Here is a 20,402-nt window from a genome sequence, read left to right as displayed (position 1 = left end):
ACCCAGGGGACCAGGAGAGGGGGAATTGGCGAGCTCCCACTAAAAAGGGCGGATAGGAGCTTCAGATATTTGGGGTCCAGGTGGCCAGGAGCTGAGGGGCCCTGCATAGACTTAATTTCACAAGGTTGGTGGAGCAAATGGAGGAGGAGTTCAAGAGGTGGGACGCGTTGCCGCTGTCCCTGGCGGGTAGGGTGCACTCAGTCAGGATGATGGTGCTCCCAAGGTTTTTGTTCCTGTTCAAGTGCCTTCCCATTCTTATCCCGAAGGCCTTCTTTAGGCGGGTCAACAGGTGCGAGGGACTCCGAGGGTGAGAAGGGTGTTCCTGGAGCGGAGTAGGGATGGGGGGGGGGAGATGGTGCTGCCCAACCTCTGTGGGTACTACTGGGCCGCCAATGCGGCGATGGTGCGCAAGTGGGTGATGGAGGCGGAGGGGGTGGCATGGAAGAGGCTGGAGACGGCGTCTTGTGAGGGTACGAGTCTGGAGGCGCTGGCAACGGCGCCGCTGCCGCTCCCTCCAATGAGGTATACCACGAGCCCGGTGGTGGCGGCTGCCCTCAAAATCTGGGGGCAATGGAGGTGGCACAGGGGGGGAAGTGGGGGTCTCGGTGTGGACCCCGATACGGGGGAACCACCGGTTTGTCCCAGGGAGAATAGGTGGAGAGTTTTCGGGGTGGCACAGGGCAGGGATAAGAAGGTTGGGGACCTGTTTGTGGATGGGAAGCTTGCGAGCTTGGGTGAGCTGGAGGAGAAGTACAGGCTCCCCCCGGGAAACGCCTTTAGGTATCTATAGGTAAGGGCGTTTGCCAGGCGGCAAGTGGTGGAATTCCCGCTGCTGCCGCCACGCACGGTACAGGACAGGGTGCTCTCGGGAGCGTGGGTTGGAGAGGGGAAGATCTCGGCAACATACCAGGTGATGCAGGAGGAGGCCTCGGTGGAGGTGCTGAAAGGTAAGTGGGAGGAGGAGTTGGGGAGGAGATCGAGGAGGGGACGTGGGCAGATGCCCTAGGGAGGGTGAACTCTTCCTCTTCGTGCACGAGGCTCAGCCTCATACAGTTTAAGGTGCTGCACAGGGCACACATGACCGGGACAAGGGTGAGCCGGTTTTTTGGGGGTGAGGACAGGTGTGTTAGGTGCTCAGGGAGCCCAGCAAACCACACCCATATGTTCTGGGCATGCCCAGCGCTGGAGGAATTTTGGAAGGGCGTAGTAAGGACGGTGTCGAGGGTGGTAGGATCCAAGGTCAAATCGGGCTGGGGGCTCGCAATATTTGGGGTGGCAGAGGAGCCGGGAGTGCAGGAGGCAAAAGAGGCCGGAATTCTGGCCTTTGCGTCCCTGGTAGCCCGGCGAAGGATTCTTCTTCAGTGGAAGGATGCGAGGCCCCCAAGCGTGGAATCCTGGATCAACGATATGGCGGGGTTTATTAAATTGGAGAGCGTGAAATTTGCCTTAAGGGGATCGGTGCGAGGGTTCTTCAGGCGGTGGCAACCGTTCTTGGACTTCCTGGCAGAACGGTAGACAGTGGTCAGCAGCAGCAACCCGGGGGTGGTTGGGGGGGGGGATTCTATTTCATTTATGTTTGTCTATACTGGGGGATCTGAGGGGGTGTATATATTTGCTATGTTTGCTATGTGTTTCGGCGGGTGTTAATATATTATTGATGTATAGGGGGAGGGGGCACTGGGTTGTTTTGTTTTGTTTGTATTTAATTCTATTGGGTTCCTTTTACATTTTGTTGTTGATAGTTTGTGAAAACTTTAATTAAAATTATTTATTAAAAAAAAAGAAATAGCACTCCACACAGGCCCACTCCCCGCCCTATCCACACAACCACACCTAACCTGCACATCTTTGTATCATGTCCACTTTGCACTGAACCCTTTCTAATATATACATATTTTTGAGGTACAGTGACCAAATCTATATCACTCACTCCAGAATCCATCTTAACATTGTTTTATAACTTTCTTTGATTTATAATCCAATGTTCTGGAGACGGATTCCAGCATCCAGAATTCTACATTCGTAACCGCTTTGCTTTGATTGAATACTTTCAGGGCATGATCAATGATCATTCAACTTCTTTTCTTTTATGACCTCTACCAACGGAAATACTAAATAAATCCCTTTTCTTTTATGCACATGTTACCTACTCTACACTTATTCCCAAGCTAAAATCCATCTGCAGTATATCAGCTCAAATGCGTAACTGGTCCAACATTCCTTTCTACTAATTACCTGCCCAAAAAATTTTATATGGTCCGTGAAGTTTAATAATCCCACTACAGCATGGTTCCCAAACAAGATCCCAGTGGAACATTTCTTATTACTTTTCCTGAAGATTTCCATTTATCCCTTTATATTAGATCCCTCTGTCCCCTGTTCCTAAATCATTTCTCAATCCATTAAGACAATTTGTCATTTAGTTTTATATGAGACATTTTGATGAATGACATCGGAAAACTCAAGTCATCTAATACATAGCATTTCACATACTGTGGTCTCGAGTGGTAAGTATTGTTTTACATTGGATTGATATGAAGTGCATTCATTTCGGCATGAACTCAAATAATAAAACCCAATGCCGCTGGCAGGCTGTAACGTCCTCAAATTTGAAACCATTCCAGTAAATTGGACAAAGTCCTGAATACTTATTGAGAAACACCTTTTGAGTGATGATTTGAATAAAAGACAGCGTGGACCCGAATTCACAAAGCAAACATGACTACGCATTGGGATTACATTTGTTTCTGCATCTATCAACAGCTGAGAGTTAACTGCATAGATAAACAACATTTTATTTGCAAAGTTGGGAATTTGAGGAGAAGGAGGTGATAGGCAGGGCTATCATAACTCACCTTAAACAATTAACACCACTGTGTCAGCCAGTGAATCACAATCATGTATGGGATGTGAGGCACCATTTGTAATCTTTTGCAGCCCACCTTAACTTTATACACAGACACAAAAAGCATTCTCTGTACATTCTTCATTTTTTGGCCTGCTAACCATTTTTAGTACATTTTTTGTAAGTGCAGAAATAGCAGCAGAATTTTAACCGCCAAAAGAAGTGAGTTCAGATGCGGTTGGGGGTTAAAACCCTGAACAATTCTGCCAGATCAGGAATCCGACATGACCACTCCCATTCCTGGGTGGTTTGCAAGTGCACGGGGAATCCACATGGAGCTGGCGAGCAGTGATCGGAGGAGTTAACCCTGCATTCTATTTTTAAAAAATAAATTGAGAATACCCAATTATTTTCTAATTAAGGGGCAATTCAGCGTGGCCAATCCACCTACCAGGCACAACTCTGGGTTTGTGGGGATGAGACCCATGCAGACACGAGGGGAACGTCCAAACTCCACACGGACAGTGACCTGGGGCTGGATTCGAACCCGGATCTTCAGCGCAGTGAGGCAGCAGTGCGAACCACTGTGCCACCGTGCCGCCCATAGCCCAGCATTCTAGCTGTAACAGCCAGTTCACAGCTTTCCTGAGCAGTCTGCTGCCCGCCAGGGTCAGCCAGGCAAGAGCACAGCATGGAGAGATTCTTCAGTGAAACTGGGAAGACCTTCAAACCCTAGAACTGAATAGCTGCAGTCATTTCGAAAAGAGACAGAGCACTATTCACAGAACCTCTTGTAAGAGTGCGGTACAGTTTGATTGGTGATTTCCAACTTCTTGGAAATCAGTTCGCCTGTCTAGTGCTACTCAGCTTACGTTCCAACATGCAAGCAAACAAGTTAAGAGCAGCAGTAGGCATTCTGCCCCTTGAACCTGCTCTGCTACTCAATAAGATCATGGCTAATCAGATTATGTCTTCAACTTCACTTTCTACCTATCTCCAATAACCTTTGACTCCCTTGTTAGTCATGAATCTATCCACCTCTGCCTTATTAATTGACCTTGCCGCTTTGCCTTATTTTCTGTATTTCATTTATCACATCTTTCCAAATTTGATCCCTCGCCCCCATTACCTAGTTCAGGCTCTCGCTAGTTAGATTACCTTCGGCCTTCTGGAACAAGACCTCATTCTCAGTGGACCAGGTGGGCATGCATTGCCAGTGACCTTTAAGCTGACTATCACTAGAGGACCGGGCCACCCCCCCACCCCCCCACAATCACTTCCATGCCTCTACCTGCAGCTCGGTGCTCTCTTCACCAGCGAGCGAAACAGTTCTATCAGGTTGAGAAATGGATTGCGTGGAGCGGAGGGAGGAACAAGATTTGTGAAGGGTGACTGCGAGGCATGGGTGTGAGATGGCACAAAGATTGGGTCAGTGTCTGTAGCTGTCTGTTGAGATGAGGGTGTGAGTAGGTGCCTGGAGAGAAAAGAGTGGGTGGGGCTGTAAGATGTGTTGGTTATTTACTGTGCAGGATAATGCTGGGAAAGGGAAAGTGTGGTGCTTTGCACTTGAACGTGTTACGCCACTCAATCTTCCTGCCCTTCTGAAGTCCTTAGACCTCTTTGCGCACTGTCTTCTGGTTTCAGGAACCAGTCACTTCCATCCATGCCTGCTTAGTTTGAGCGCCTAGCCTCCTCCAGCCCTGGGAAAACAACACTTCACTTCCGTCCCTCAAATCCCACAGCAGGGTCTCACAGCAGGTGAGAGTAGGAGCCGGGGTGGTGGTGGTTGGGGGGGGGGGGGGGGGGGGGGGGGGGGGTGGGGGGGGGGGGGGAGAGATCAATGCACAGTTCAACCATTCTGACCCTTGCCAGGGTTCTCTTAAATTGAAATCCTTTGCGAGATTTGGCATATCACCCAGCCCACATTTCTGATTTGCAGGCAGCCCTTCAAAAGAATGCAAATGAATTTAAAAGGAGACAACCTTTAACGTTCAAGAAACTGCATTGGATTAAAAAAAAAGGATATTTGTCAGAAATTGGTCAAGTTTCACCTCCCAGCATTCCACGGGACTTGAGGAAAAAAAACCTTGAGATGGAACACAGACGCAGTGAAGTGACAAATCAAGAGATGGTGGAGGCAATCAGACCGCAAAACCAGTGTTTGTCTATCCAGTTAAAATTATTTTTCTCAATCGTTGAACCCCTGTGGCCAATCTGTAGAACTGTAAAAAGTACTTCCAAGCTAACGAGCTGTGGGTTCCAGTATGTCTGAGTGGGCCTTCACATTTCCTGTGCATGCTAAGCCCGAAAACTGTTTCACTGGAGTGAAGCACAGCCGCCAATCTAATGATGCTGATAAGTTAAAATCTTCCCCATTGAAACAGATTTGTAGGTTCATGGACTAGTCACAAACCCAGAATGTTGGAATGTTGCAAGATGTAAGAAGGCACAACAAAAAGTGGGAAGGGTAGCAACGATCATTGTCATGGGTGTGATTTTTGAAATGTAAGATATGTGTGTTTAGGAGCAAGGGCAGATACTTGCAAAGTAACTGTAGGCGGGACTGATCATCTGTCCGCATGGGGACGTACTCCTCTTGATTGATCAACAGGACCGGGTGCAGTTTGGCAGGTACAGAACAGCATTCGCAAGTTTTGATTTGACTTGAAGGGAGCAGGGACCTGATGTTTGTGAGTTACCAGTGGAACAATAAACTTTTAAAAGAGTACCAAGGTTGTGAGTCTTAACCATATTCTCCACCCAGATGGGTTCAGGTCAGACTTTAGAATGAAGGATCTAAGGGAGGAGGTGTGGGTTGACCTGCCTACAGTTTGGCTGGGTAACTTGGAGGCAGGACATTAATGCCCTGGCTGAGTTAACAAGCCACAGCAAAGTTTGGTCCAGTTGTAAACAGGTTCCCATCACTCTACCAGCCTTCTTGCCACGTGTAGATCTATTCAGTTGACAACCCACCCAGAATTACTTCCTAGCCCAGTGCAACTGAAAAATCCTTCTTTATTTCTGCGATCTTAAGTTGATACAACAAGCCTTACTGCGTTGAAACAGTAAAGTTAATTGAACTGTACCTTTGCTATTGGACATTCTTTAACCTTCAGTAAGCTGGGAATGTACTGATTCCAGAAAGTAACCTGTTCGGGCTTCAGATTTTTCTTTATATTCTGATTTGACAATCCGATGTCCAGCTGTAGATACTGGGAACTTCTCTTATTGTATCTGGGCCAGACAACTGGGACTTTCATGGGCGAATTTGGCTTTCTATAAATAAGAATAAAGAGATTAATATGGCAAGTTGTTGGTATATATGGAAACTATTGTGATAGCACTTTCCCATCCAAATGCTACGTGTTGTCTAGTAAGATTTTCTTGTGCACACAAACCTTATAGGTATAGAATGTAGCAGTCCACTCAATGGGCTGAAGTAATATTTGTCTGTTTTTTGCTCTCAGTGGCAACAGGCATTCATCACACTAACACATGCCCACAGACTCGACATGGGACCTCAGACTGATGTGAATAGCCAAGAAGCTGTCAAAGAACAAAGAAAAGTACAGCACAGGAACAGGCCCTTCGGCCCTCCAAGCCTGAGCCAACCATGCTGCCCGTCTAAACTAAAATCTTCTACACTTCCGGGGTCCGTATTCTTCTATTCCCATCCTATTCATGTATTTGTCAAGATGCCCCTTAAACGTCACTATCGTCCCTCCTCCTCCTGCAGCGGGTTCCAGGCACCCACTACCCTCTGTGTAAAAAACTTGTCTTGTACATCTCCTCTGTCTGGGGACTAAATTCGAGAGACCTCCCAAAATGGACCCGGGGACTGCCAACTTTGTGCTGCCTGCTCATTTCAGTGATTTCAGCATCCCGCCAGTGCTAACAGCACCTTTCATTACCTGGAAGCTTCAGTTGGGGTCCCAAAATCATAAGGAGATAGTACCAGTTAAAACTCACCTGCACTACGTATAGACAGGTTTCACCTCTGTAAGGTTGCATTGCTCACCTGCATTGTGACTGGAATAGGTACTGGAAATCATTCTACAAATGATTCTGACCTGGGAAGGAGAGGAGAATGGTGCAACACCCCGCACATCTGACATTCCTACACTTCACTACAGCCTCACACACCGAGTGCTGCTGCAATAGAACCACATCTGGCTGACACAGCTGACTATTCAACCATGATGTCCACATCACCCAAACAGGTTGCACGACTCTCTCGGACACACTTCCCTCTCTTGCAGGACAAAATAGTGCACAGCTGGAGGCAACAGGAGCAAACTGGAGGGGGCACGTGCACTTTCCTACCCTAACCCTCAGGGAGTGGAAGGTGCTGACCGACCATTCATTATTGGGAATGCCATTGCTGCAGCTGTGCAGCAGGGATGCTGAAACCACAGTGGTGACAATATCTATGTACTTAACCCTCCCTTTCATATCCCACCATTCCCTCATCCACACTCTGCTCTCACCTGCAAGCTACAACTGGTGTAAGCATGGCACCTCTCATTATTCCACCCACCCCCCTCTCCCCCACCACAGCCTTACCCCTGTGCCATCCTCCTCGCAGATACCCAAGTAGAGCAACCTAGCCAGGTAGTGGAGGAACAGAATCATGGAATCATAGAATTTACAGTGCAGAAGGATGCCATTCGGCCCATCGAGTCGGCGCAGGCCCTTGGAAGAGCACCCTACTTAAGCCCACGCCTCCACCCTAGCCCCGTAAACCCAGTAACCCGACCTAACCTTTTGAACACTAGGGAGCAATTTAGCATGGCCAATCCACCTAACCTGCACATCTTTGGACTGTGGGAGGAAACCGGAGCCCCCGGAGGAAACCCACGCAGACGCGGGGAGGAAGTGCAAACTCCGCACAGACAGTCACCCGAGGACGGAATTGAACCTGGGTCCCCGGAGCTGTGAGGCAGCAGTGCAACCACTGTGCCACCATGTCATAAGAAGACAGTTACGATGAAGACACAACACCGTTGGTTAATTTCACACTGACAGCCACCAGCGCAGATATTGGCACTGTGCAAAATTTGGAGAATAGCATAGAGACAGGATCGATATGCGATGATTCACTAGGAGCGGGTAGCCTGCAGCCAGGAGGGGGAGACAAGGATAGTGTAGAAGACCCAGATGGGTATGCTAATAGAGCGCTCAGACAATGGCTATTGGATGTGTACAACTGAATCCTTGGTGATAAATCACTGCGGATGCTGGAGTCGGAAACAAAAACAGAAAATGCTGGACCATCTCAGCAGGTGTGACAGCATCTGTGGAGAGAGAACAGAGTTCACGTTTCGCGTCTGGATGACTCTTTAACAAACCTGGAGAGAACTGGAAATAGGGTGGGATTTATACTGTGTGGGGGCGGGGTGGTGCGTGGAGCAGTGGGGATCGATAGAAGTTGCCTGCCTAACGTCTCTGTCAAGGTGCACAGTGGAGTTCAGCAACATTCAACAACTGCAATAAATGTGTTAAACTGAATTTTACATTTATAAATGAGTGGATTCACTCGCCCCGGGGGAACGTAATCACTGCAATCAGCTCCATATAAACGCTTCCCCAGCACTTGTTCCAGATTCATCGGGGGGATGGCAGCAGGAAAGCCAGCACTGTGTTTCACAGAGGGAGCCCTGGCCACACTCCTGGATGGTTTGCAGCAGACGAGGGAAGTCCTGTACCCGCAATCTGGGAGGTGGTTCATCAGTAGGGTTTCAAAGCTCAGGCCTCTCATTGCAGCCACTCCCCTCCGGTGATGAGGATGCAATGGACTGACAAAGTGTAGAAGAGGCTGACCCACTCTGGGGGTGAGTTGGAGGAAAACACCAGGACCCCGGACCTCGAGGGGGCTGTAGCAGTTGAGATCTCATCTTGCGTCAATGATCAGCCATTTCCTTGGCAGGATGTGTTCAGCTCTCTGATATCTGGGCAATAGTAAGGGATGACATCGGTGCTATGGAGGATAAGGTTGAATCTATTGGGTGGAAATCAGGAATAGTAAGGCGAAAAAGTAACTGATGGGAGTAGTCTATAGGCCACCAAATAGTAACATTATGGTGGGGCATGCAATAAACAAAGAAATAACTGATGCATGTAGAAATGGTACAGCAGTTATCATGGGGGATTTTAATCTACATGTCGATTGATTTAACCAGGTCGGTCAAGGCAGCCTTGAGGAGGAGTTTATAGAATGTATCCGCGATAGTTTCCTAGAACAGTATGTAATGGAACCTACGAGGGAACAAGCGGTCCTAGGTCTGGTCCTGTGTAATGAGACAGGATTGATTAATGATCTCATAGTTAGGGATCCTCTCGGAAGGAGCGATTACAATATGGTGGAATTTAAAATACAGATGGAGGGTGAGAAGGTAAAATCAAACACTAGTGTTTTGTGCTTAAACAGAAGAGATTACAATGGGATGAGAGAAGAGCTAGCTAAGGTAGACTGGGAGCAAAGACTTTATGGTGAAACAGTTGAGGAACAGTGGAAAACCTTCCAAGTGATTTTTCACAGTGCTCAGCAAAGGTTTATACCAACAAAAAGGAAGGACGGTAGAAAGAGGGACAATCGACTGCGGATATCTCAGGAAATAAGTGAGAGTGTCAAATTGAAGGAAAACGCATACAAAGAGGCAAAGATTAGTGGGAGACTAGAGGACTGGGAAATCTTTAGGAGGCAACAGAAAGCTACCAAAAAAGCTATAAAGAAGAGTAAGATAGATTATGACCGTAAACTTGCTCAGAATATAAAAACAGATAGCAAAAGATTCTACAAATATATAAAACAAAAAAGAGTGGCTAAGTTAAATATTGGTCCTTTAGAGGATAAGAAGGGAGATTTAATAATGGGAGATGAGGAAATGGCTGAGGAACTGAACAGGTTTTTTGGGTTGGTCCTCACAGTGGAAGTCACAAATAATATGCCAGTAACTAATGGAAATGAGGCTATGACAGGTGAGGACCTTGAGATGATTGTTATCACTAAGGAGGTAGTGATGGGCAAGCTAATGGGGCAAAAGGTAGATAAGTCTCCTGGCCTTGATGGAATGCATCCCAGAGTGCTAAAAGAGATGGCTAGGGAAATTGCAAATGCACTAGTGATAATTTACAAAAATTCACTAGACTCTGGGGTGGTCCCAGCAGATTGGAAATCAGCAAACGTGACACCACTGTTTAAAAAAGGAGGTAGGCAGAAAGCGGATAATTATAGGCCAGTTAGCTTAACTTAGGTAGTAGGGAAGATGCTGGAATCTATCATCAAGGAAGAAATAACGAGGCATCTGGATGGAAATTGTCCCATTGGGCAGACGCAGCATGGGTTCATAAAGGTCAGGTCGTGCCTAACTAATTTAGTGGCATTTTTTGAGGACATTATCAGTGCGGTAGATAACGGGGAGCCAATGGATGTGGTGTATCTGGATTTCCAGAAAGCTTTTGACAAGGTGCCACACAAAAGGTTGCTGCATAAGATAAAGATGCATGGCATTAAGGGGAAAGTAGTAGCATGGATAGAGGATTGGTTAATTAATAGAAAGCAAAGAGTGGGGATTAATGGGTGTTTCTCTGGTTGGCAATCAGTAGCTAGTGGTGTCCCTCAGGAATCAGTGTTGGGCCCACAATTGTTCACAATTTACATAGATGATTTGGTGATGGGGACCAAGTGCAATGTGTCCAAGTTTGCAGACAACACTAAGATGAGTGTAAAGCACAAAGTGCAGAGGATACCGGAAGTCTGCAGAGGGATTTGGATAGGTTAAGTGAATGGGCTAGGGTCTGGCAGATGGAATACAATGTTGACAAATGTGAGGTTATCCATTTTGGTAGGAATAACAGCAAAAGGGATTATTATTTAAAAGATAAAATATTAAAACATGCTGCTGTGCAGAGAGACCTGGGTGTGCTAGTGCATGAGTCACAAAAAGTTGGTTTACAGGTGCAACAGGTGATTAAGAAGGCAAATGGAGTTTTGTCCTTCATTACTAGGGGGATGGAGTTTAAGACTAGGGAGGTTATGCTGCAATTGTATAAGGCGTTAGTGAGGCCACACCTGGAGTATTGTGTTCAGTTTTGGTCTCCTTACCTGAGAAAGGATGTACTGGCGCTGGAGGGTGTGCAGAGGAGATTCACTAGGGTTAATCCCAGAGCTGAAGGGGTTGGAGTACGAGGAGAGGTTGAGTAGACTGGGACTGTACTCGGAATTTAGAAGGATGCGGGGGGGGATCTTATAGAAACATATAAAATTATGAAGGGAATAGATAGGATAGGTGCGGGCAGGTTGTTTCCACTGGCGGGTGAAAGCAGAACTAGGGGGCATAGCCTCAAAATAAGGGGAAGTAGATTTAGGACTGAGCTCAGGAGGAACTTCTTCACCCAAAGGGTTGTGAATCTATGGAATTCCTTGCCCAGTGAAGCAGTTGAGGCTCCTTCATTAAATGTTTTTAAGATAAAGATAGATAGTTTTTTGAAGAATAAAGGGATTAAGGGTTATGGTGTTCGGACCGGAAAGTGGAGCTGAGTCCACAAAAGATCAGCCATGATCTCATCGAATGGCGGAGCAGGCTCGAGGGGCCAGATGGCCTATTCCTGCTCCTAGTTCTTATGTTCTTATGACCTGTAACGGGGTGAGTGATGATAGACTCCACCATGCAGCCTTGCTTTGCCAATCACTTCAGTATATCCTGTGTGATGTAAACTCTCGATTGAACTGTGGGGTTCAATGCTTGGGACTCAACTATTGGGTGTGAAACCAAATAAACTAAATTAAAAGAACTGAAGGACAAATTAAAAGGGGCAGCACCTTAAAGAGATACCGCCCTAAACAAAAACAAACCACAAATGAAACTTAAAACATCAAATTAAAATGTGATTAAAAGGGTCGATAAGGTACATCAGTCCCTGCAGTGCGCAGCAGACATGGAAGGTCTCAAGGGTGCTGGTGGACACCTCATGCTCCCTCTCCAGGGAAACCCAGCCATTAATGTTGCCGTGGTAGAAGCGCAGACAGCCAGCTCAGATGACCCACTTGATCGCCCGCTGCCTGACAAGTTTGGCCTGGCCCAGGAGCAGGTTCAGGAGGAGGTTCTCCTACTTCCCCACCCTTCTCCATACCGGGCGCCCATTTATCAGGAGCGGCGGGCGGAAGTGTTGTCTGTGGTCTTGGAGGGGGGCAGTTCTTGTGGGTGTTCCGCACCCCCTTGCAGGTGTGGCACTGCACGCTGTCCACCAACCAGACGATACAGTAGGCAGCACCCCCTCCAAACATTCCTCCTGTGCCAGGCGGCGAAACCACCTGGAGGAGATATGGTAGAGGTTGGCCTCCCTGAGGCCGAACGGAGGCGGCACCACCCTGGAACGGACCCACCGCCCCCCCCCACCCAATAGATAGAGGTGGGGGAGGAGGAGCTCACTGGGGATGAAGGGTAAGATATTTGAAAGAACTAGGGCTGGATCCCCCGGAGCCCCGCGCCGAAATCGCTTTTGGCGCAGGGGCGGAGAATCAACTTTCATGCCAAAATTGGGCCCGGCGCCAGTCCGCGATTCTCTGGGACCTGAAAATGGGCGTGTTCACGGAGTACTCCGCGCAGCCGGGTGCCATTGCCAGGGCCCGCCTAGCAATCCCCTGCTCCCAACCAGCCGGGATCCCGATGGCGTGGTCTAACCAACTATTGCCTGTTCGGAAAGCTTGTGTGGCGGCTGCGGACTCAGTCCGCGGCCGCCGCCATGCGCATGCACGGGCTCGAAACCGGAAGTGCGGGGGCCCGTATCCCCGAGGGAAACCTCGAGGGTCACGAGGCTGCATACTGTGAGGGGGGGGGCAAGGGTCTGCCGAACTGCAAGTTCAGGCTTCGGTGATTACACTGAAAATCCAATCCGAGCAGTAGGGGGGCGCAGAGGTGGGGGAGGACGTAGAGCTTGAAACAGGTATACTCTGCGCCCTGTATCGCGAGGTTGGCGATACAGTACTCCCGGATCTGGACCGAATGAGATCCGGAGGCAAGGGAGATTGTTTGTGAGGCGGTGTAGGTGTGGAGGGAGCAGCGCCTTACCATATCGGGGTGGACAAAGCTCTCTGTGCTCGAAGAGGCAGGGGGTCTTGTGCCCATTGACCCGGACAACCATCATGGAGTTCCTCAGTGGTTTCGGCTGCGACTGGTCAAGGGTCACCGCGCCCATCTGTGGGTAGCCTGCTGGTCGGTGGAGTCGCAAGATGGCGGCCCCCATGTGTCGCACATGTCGGACGGGGTTGAAGATGGCGGCCAAGATGGTGGCCCCTATGAGTCGCACGTGCCGGTCGGTGTTGGGGCCGGCGGCCAAATTGGCAGCCCCCACGATTCGCATGATGCCGGTGACTCGTCAGGGGAGGGCGTTCCGGGCAGGCACGCAGCCACATTGTGGGGTCTGTGGGGCTGTGAGTTCATGGGTCGGGCCTGGTGCGCTTTCGATTTCTGGGCCTTGGATCGGCTCAAACAGACTCTCGCGTAGTGCCCCTTTTTCCCGCAGTCGCTGCACGTCACCGTGCAGACTGGGCAGCGCTGTCAGGGGTGTTGGCCCTGGCCACAGAAGTGGCATTGCGGTTTTCCGGGCTGGGCTGGCAGAAGCGCGGCGCAGGCCTGCGGCATAGGCGGGTCCGATGGGGGTCGTGATGATAGTGTCCAGGAGGGGGTCGCCGGGAACGCGCTGAAGTTCTGGTAGGCCACCTCTAGCGAGGTGGCTAGCTTTACCGTGTCCCGCAGGTTGGAGGTCCCGTTTTCCAGGAGGTGCTGCCTGATATAGTTCGAGCGGACCCCCGCCACGAGGTGTCCCGGACCTGTGAGTTCATGTGTTCCTCCGCCGTCACATCTCGGTAGCTGCAGTTTCTTGCGAGTAGGGTCAGGGTTTCCAGATACTCGTCGAACGATTCTCCGGCGCGTTGACGGCGAGTAGTGGGGAGGTGCTTAGCGAACACCTCGTTCACGGGCTTCACGAAGTGCGCCTTGAGGGTTGCGACCGCTTCCTCAAACATAGCCGCTTTTTAGGGGCAGCACGGTAGCATGGTGGTTAGCACAATTGCTTCACAGCTCCAGGGTCCCAGGTTCGATTCCCGGCTTGGTTCGCTGTCTGTGCGGAGTCTGCACGTTCTCCCCATGTGTGTGTGGGCTTCCTCCGGGCGCTCCGGTTTCCTCCCACAGTCCAAAGATGTGAATGTTAGGTGGATTGGCCGTGCTAAATTGCCCTTAGTGTCCAAAATTGCCCTTAGTGTTGGGTGGGGTAACTGGGTTGTGGGGATAGGGTGGAGATGTGGGCTTGGGTAGGGTGCTCTTTCCGGGAGCCGGTGCGGACTCGATGGGCCGAATGGCCTCCTTCTGCACTGTAAATTCTATGATATTCAATCATTACCGAGATTCGATGACTCACCAGAGCGTGGAGGAGTCGCAGTTTGAGGGTCTCCAAGGGAGCCGTTGCTGAGGAGTCGATGTAGGCCTCGAAGCATCAAAGCCAATGTTCAAATATTTCCTTGGCTTCGGTTGCGCGGGCGTCGAGTTCGAGCCTGTCTGGCTTTAGAGCGGCTTCCATGGTGCTGTCTATGACTAATAAATTGATGTACCTTCAATCCACAGAGAGGGAGCGAGAGCGAGTGAACATAAGGCTTTATTAGTCATGAACTTGCCTAGCCAGAGTCAGTAGTACAGATGAATGCCACTCACAAGAGGCCGGCCTATATATGCCCTGGTGTGGGCGGAGCCAGAGGCGGAGCCATACCGGGGTTACAGTACAGTACCTTGACGCAGTTCATATCACCACTTCCAGGTCATAGGTCACAGGTTATGGTATCATGCATGCATTATGGTGAATACATTCACCACAGAGTGGGAGGAGAGGAGCAGGAGGGAGGTTCAAGGATAGGGCACAATGATCAATCGATGCCCAGGTCAGGTGGAGGGGCGGGACGAATTAAGCTTCAAGGTCTTCCTCTATTGTCAGTGAGTGGGAGGGCAGGGTCTTCAGCCCAGGAGGGGCCCAGCAAAAACAGCAAGGGTTGTTTTCTTCACCTCCCGTCCCTGGCTCAGCACAATCAAGGGAAGAAAGATTCGCTACAACGCCCCCCTTCAACAAAGAAAGCACACTGACCTTTGTGGTAGTATTCATTAGGGGTCATGTGGGACTGTGAAGCCGTGATGTCATTGGCTGACAGATCTCGGGTCCTGGTTGGCTGTTGACCTCTAGCTCCGCCCTGAAGGCGGAGTATAAGAACCTGGAGTTCTCCCCCGCAGGCCAGTCTGCTACTGAACTGCGGGGAACAAGTCACGCTTAATAAAGCCTCATCGACTTCATCTCTATTCGTCTCTCGTGAGTCTTTGTGCGCTACAACCTTCCTCTCCCTGTTTCAGAGTTTGAGGCTTCTGGAGATGTTGAAAAATCAGCATAGACTCAGCCCCAGTCTCTGCAAACCTCCTGTACCTCCCCTTCTTGCAGGGTGGGAGGCCTCAAGCCCTTTGCCATCTGTGTGTGTTGGTGTTGGAATCCGCAGGCCCAAACTTAGCCCCAGTCGCTGTGATATAATCCACCTGATTCTCCCTCTCCTGCAGGCTGCAGTTGTTAAAGGTAGGCCCTGCTCCAAGCCCAGCCCCTAGGTCTGATGTGGAGTTCTACAGTCTTGGTCTCACTCTTCAATGCTCAGCTCCTTGCAGTGTTCTCACTCCTCCACCAGCAAAGATTTAAGGCAGAGACAGAGACTGCCGCCTCCTGTCCAGACAGCAGATCTTCCTCCAGACAAAAGACAGTTTTGTTTAGTTGAAATGGCACGGCAGACAGGGAGGCACCACCACTACCAGCAGCTCCAAAACTCTGGTTGGGACTGAAAATTAGTGACATTTCCCTTTAGCTTTGCATATCTCATTGGCTCTGTTGATTTGCCAATGAAGGGTGTAATTGCATTCCAATCAATTGACTATCTCTTGTGACAGACGAAGCACAGCTGATTAGAGTAAAGCCAGCAATGAGCATGGCAAGCACGCACCTAGAGGGAACCCTCCTTCACCCATTTCACAGCCCTACACACTTCTTCCTTAGAGACAAGTCAATTGCAAGTGATATTCGATAGAGTTCAATCCTTTGGTCCTTAGAGTGCTGCTTGAGTGTGGAGTTCAGTTGTGCTTCCTCAAGGGAGAGGGTCTTTATTACTCATGAGGCAAGGATGCAAGCCATTCCTCAGGCACCCAATCTGCCCTTGAAGCCTGGCTTCTCATGGGACCCCACCCAGTAACCACACAGTCACACACCCCCGTGCTGACCCTCACTATTCACCTCCACCCATCCTTCAAAGGCAGCTGTTTAGCCCCGTGCTAAACAGCCCCAGAAAATCATTTTAAGATGCTTCAAAGAATACAATCAGATGAAACTGCATATTGAGTCAGAGAAGGAGTTATTAGCAGACGTGACTAAAATGCTTGACAAAGAAGTTCATTAGATCGAGGAAGGTGATGTGGAGGAGTCACGGGTGTGTTGGAAGGGCGTTATGGATGTATTCCAGAACATCAGCCTGGTTTATTGAAAGCCTGCCCACTGGTTAGGGTGGGGAGACACACAGGGAAACAACTTTGGAGGAGCATGGAGCTCCCAGATGTTTGTAGGTCTTAAAGGAGGTTACACCCCCCACAGAATTACCAACATTTTCTGGCACTAAAGTCAATGCCAATAATTTACAGATTTTTACAATTGTGCACTGGTGACAGCAAGAAACATGTGAATCTGTAAACGTCCAGTATTCCTATCCACAGTCAGCAGATATATTTGGGAAGCAAATAATTTCACTGATTTGTGGTAAATGTTTTGTTTTATAAATGGCTCAGCTCCATAAATAATTGAAAGCAAGCTGGCTCACAAGGCATCCTCAAACAGGACCTAATGGAGAAACATCACAGTGGTTTGCACTGCTGCCTCACAGCGCCGGGGCCTGGGTTCAATTCCGGCCGTGGGTGACTGTGTGGAGTTTACACGTTCTCCCCGTGTGTGCTTGCGTTTCCTCCGGGTGCGCCGGTTTCCTCCCACAGACCAAAGATGTGCAGATTAGGTGGATTGGCCATGCTACATTGCCCCTTACTGTCCAAAGGTTAGGTGGGGTCATGGGCAGAGGGCAGGGGACTGGGCCTAGGTTGGATCTGTTTCGGAGGGCCGGTGCAGACTCGATGGGCCGAATGGCCTCATTCTGTACTGTAGGGATTCAATGATTTGATTAAGAAAGTGAAACAGTGAAAGGGATACTTTAAACCACAAGTCATCTTTCTATCTGCTTTATCTATCTTGTACTAAAAATTACTTTTGAAAGGATGTTGATAAAACGCATTTGCTACTTGCCCAGTTTTAGCAAAGTTTGTCCAGTAGGACATTATCTGTTGACTCAGGTCTAGCTCTTCTTTTCCAACAAGTGGTCCTCCCGTTATTGGAACTCCAAATACAAACACAAGTTCGTCTCCATGCCCTGCTCCCATCCACTCAGGGGACACAGATGCGTTCGGGTGTCTGGTAAAGTAATAAACGTAAACATCTTTGGTCGCTTTAGCTATAAAGTCACTTGTCATTGCCAGTGGTGCGATTGACCCTGCATCGCCAACTACATCTAGTGCTTCTCTTTGAAGGTGAAGTAAGCTGTTGTTAAGGTCTTTCCAATCCCTGTATTCCCACAATAAGGCATCAGACACCATTGACACTTTATCAGCTGGCAAATGGAGAAAAGACGACATCAAGTCAACAAAGTCAGCTTGAGATTTGATCTTCTTTATTTGTGGCCAAGCGAAATTCCCCTCACGGCTGTTGGCCCCTGCCATGTAGGAGAATCGCTTGACTAGGCTTATGTTTCTTGAAAGTTCCTGCGGTGGTTTAGGAAGAAATGACCCATCCACAGTCGGAGCAAATTTAAAATTAAAGTCGTGCAATTTAATCGCACCTTTCACGAGTTCCACTGTTTTTTTTGCTTGCAAGCAGCTAATCAGACTCCAACTATCATTAACTGGGCAAAGTAACAGGGAGGCAAGTTTTTTCGCCCAGATGGAAGGATCGTCCAAGCTTGTTGCCCAGTGTGCAACGGCCACTCCACTCTGTAAAATTGCTCGTTTAAAGAGCCCCACGTTGAGAGGCGACAGACATTGTAGACCAACACTAGCTCCTCCTGCAGACTGGCCGAATATCGAAATAGCCTCTGGATTACCGCCAAAGGTCTTAATGTTGGCCTTCACCCATGATATTGCAAAACGCTGGTCAAGCAGCCCACTATTGCCGGCAGCCGCACTGTCTCCTGTGGAAAGAAATCCAAACACCCCTAATCTGTAGTTGATCGTCACCACAATAACTTGGCCAAAGTCAGCCAGTATGTGAGCCTTGTAATTCCCAGAGCCGAGGACAAAGGCCCCTCCGTGAAGCCACACCATCACGGGTAACAACTTGCTTGAATTAATCCCTCTGTGGGGCACGTAGATATTTAACGTGAGGCAGTCTTCTTTGCCAGCCACCTGATCATGGATTAGAAGTTCTTGAGGGCACATTGGTCCAAATTCGGTTGCATTCAGTGTATTATTCCATCCAGGATGTGGACGGGGAGGCTGAAATCGAAGGCGATTCACTGGAGGTGCAGCATAGGGGATCCCAAGATAACATTCCACACTTCTGTTGTCCCATTGTTCCAATATCCCATGAACTAAGCCCAGGTCCGTCTGTCTAATGAAGTCAGTAGATGCTCTGGTCACAGATAGGCTGCAAAGAAGAATGAAAACCCGACAACTCATGCTGGTAAAATCAGAAGACTAAGGCTGTCGGAGCAACTTGCTGTCAGTTAAATAACCCTGCTGAATACTACCTCCCCTTATCAGTAAAATGATTAATCTTTCTAACATGTGATGTAGCAAACTGTTGGTTAATACAATTACTTTGGAGATTAGATATGTTTATTGCTTTAATTAATTTACAAGCAAATTGCAAATCACAAAGTCTAAGATTTGGTATCTTCCTATATTTAAGAGGCTGCTATTCAACAGAGCAGAGAATGAAGAACAACTGCTGTCGGGGATGCCAACGATAGAATCCATTATAAACTCTCAGTGTGCATGTTGTTTTAAATGCAGATCATTTATGATCAACAGAGGTAACATTATTTTAATTCGATTTTTAAAAAATGTAACCCAGCCCCCCCCCCCAACCCAAACAGAACACAAAAACCACCCCCTCCCCCTCGCCACTGATGTGTTAATGTCCCTTAAAGAAGTCAATGAATAGCCTCCGTCCTGTGGAGAACCCCTCCTCCGCCCCTCTTATGGCAAACTTGATCTTTTTTTTGGGTGGAGGAACTCTGCCAAGCCACTCACACATGCCCCTGCTTTTGGTGGCTCCGAGACCCACCAGCTCAACAAGACCCGCCTCCAAGCTATCAGGGAGGCAAAGATCAGCCTCTCTCCCCACCTGCACTCCCAGATCCCCCCACATCCCAAATATCACCACCTACGGGCTCGGCGCCACCCCCACTCCCAATATCTTCAACATTACATTCGCAAACTGTTTCCAGAACCCCTCCAACTTCAGACATGCTCAAAACATATGGATAGGGTTCGCCAGACTTCCTGCACAGCCCACACCTATCCTCCACCCCTGGAAAAAAATGACTCATCCTTGACCCTATTGTATGAGTCCTATGCACCACCTTAAACTGTATGAAACTCAGTCTTTCACACTATGAAGATGAGTTTATCCTCCCCAGTGCCTCACTCAACACCCCGGCATGCACCGCCCCTCCCTAGTCCTCATTTGCACCGGACCTCCTCCACCAGAACGCCCTCCCTCTCCATCAGCTCCCCATATATATCTGACACCTTGCCCTCGCCTATCTCATTCTCGGACAGAAGCTTGTCCTGTAGCGCTGGAGTAGGCAGCTGCGGGAACAAATCCAACTCCTTCCTCAAGAAGTCCCTCACCAGCAGGTACCTGAATGGAAATCCAAGATGGCGCGTGAGTGTGGTAACTCTCTGTGAGCTCTCCCCCACAGATCCTCTTCCTCCATCCTTTATATTCATACTAACCTTTTAAACCTAATTCTGAAACTAATGCTATCTCTAACTGTAGCACAATCAATCACTCATGAGACGAGATGAGAAGGAGTCAATCGATGGATTTCTTATGCAGACTTGTTCCCCAGCAGCACAGTTACAGAATGCGGCTGCTGGGAGAACCCGGGCTCTTATACTCCGCCTTACTGGGTGGAGCCAGTAGGTGGCTGATCCAATCGGGACCCGGCGTCTATCCACCAATAGCCTCTCGGCATTACAGGGTACCATAATACCCCTAATGCATACCACCATACTAACCATGCTCTTTTATGTTTACTCTCGCTACACGTCTTCTCTACTGTTGTTAGCACTATACTCCATATGCTCCTGCCGATGTCTATGTATTTGCATTGTGTATCTATCGTATGTCCTATGTTTTTTCATGCATTGAACGATCAGTCTGGACTGTATGCAGAACAATACTTTTCACTGTACCTCGGTACATGTGTCAATAAATCTAAATC

At 48.9% G+C, this 20,402-nt stretch overlaps 1 protein-coding gene across 1 annotated transcript in view; it reads right to left on the bottom strand.

Moving 5' to 3' along the window:
* The window catches only part of LOC140425507 (uncharacterized), a 97,776-nt gene extending 79,131 nt beyond the window's left edge, over positions 1-18,645 (bottom strand). Inside the window, exons 1-2 of the mRNA XM_072509848.1 lie at positions 17,200-18,645; positions 5,932-6,117 (exon numbers count right to left, since the gene is read on the bottom strand). Coding sequence (XP_072365949.1) covers positions 5,932-6,117; positions 17,200-18,627 — 1,614 coding nt within the window. The 5' untranslated portion in view covers positions 18,628-18,645. The remainder of the gene's footprint in view (positions 1-5,931; positions 6,118-17,199) is intronic.
* Positions 18,646-20,402: the final 1,757 nt, after the last annotated feature.

This window comes from Scyliorhinus torazame, chromosome 6 (genome assembly GCF_047496885.1).
Source record: "Scyliorhinus torazame isolate Kashiwa2021f chromosome 6, sScyTor2.1, whole genome shotgun sequence".
In the NCBI taxonomy this organism is placed as follows: Eukaryota; Metazoa; Chordata; class Chondrichthyes; order Carcharhiniformes; family Scyliorhinidae; genus Scyliorhinus; species Scyliorhinus torazame.
Note: the sequence above shows the minus strand (reverse complement) of the source record. Positions and strands in the feature narration are given on the sequence as shown.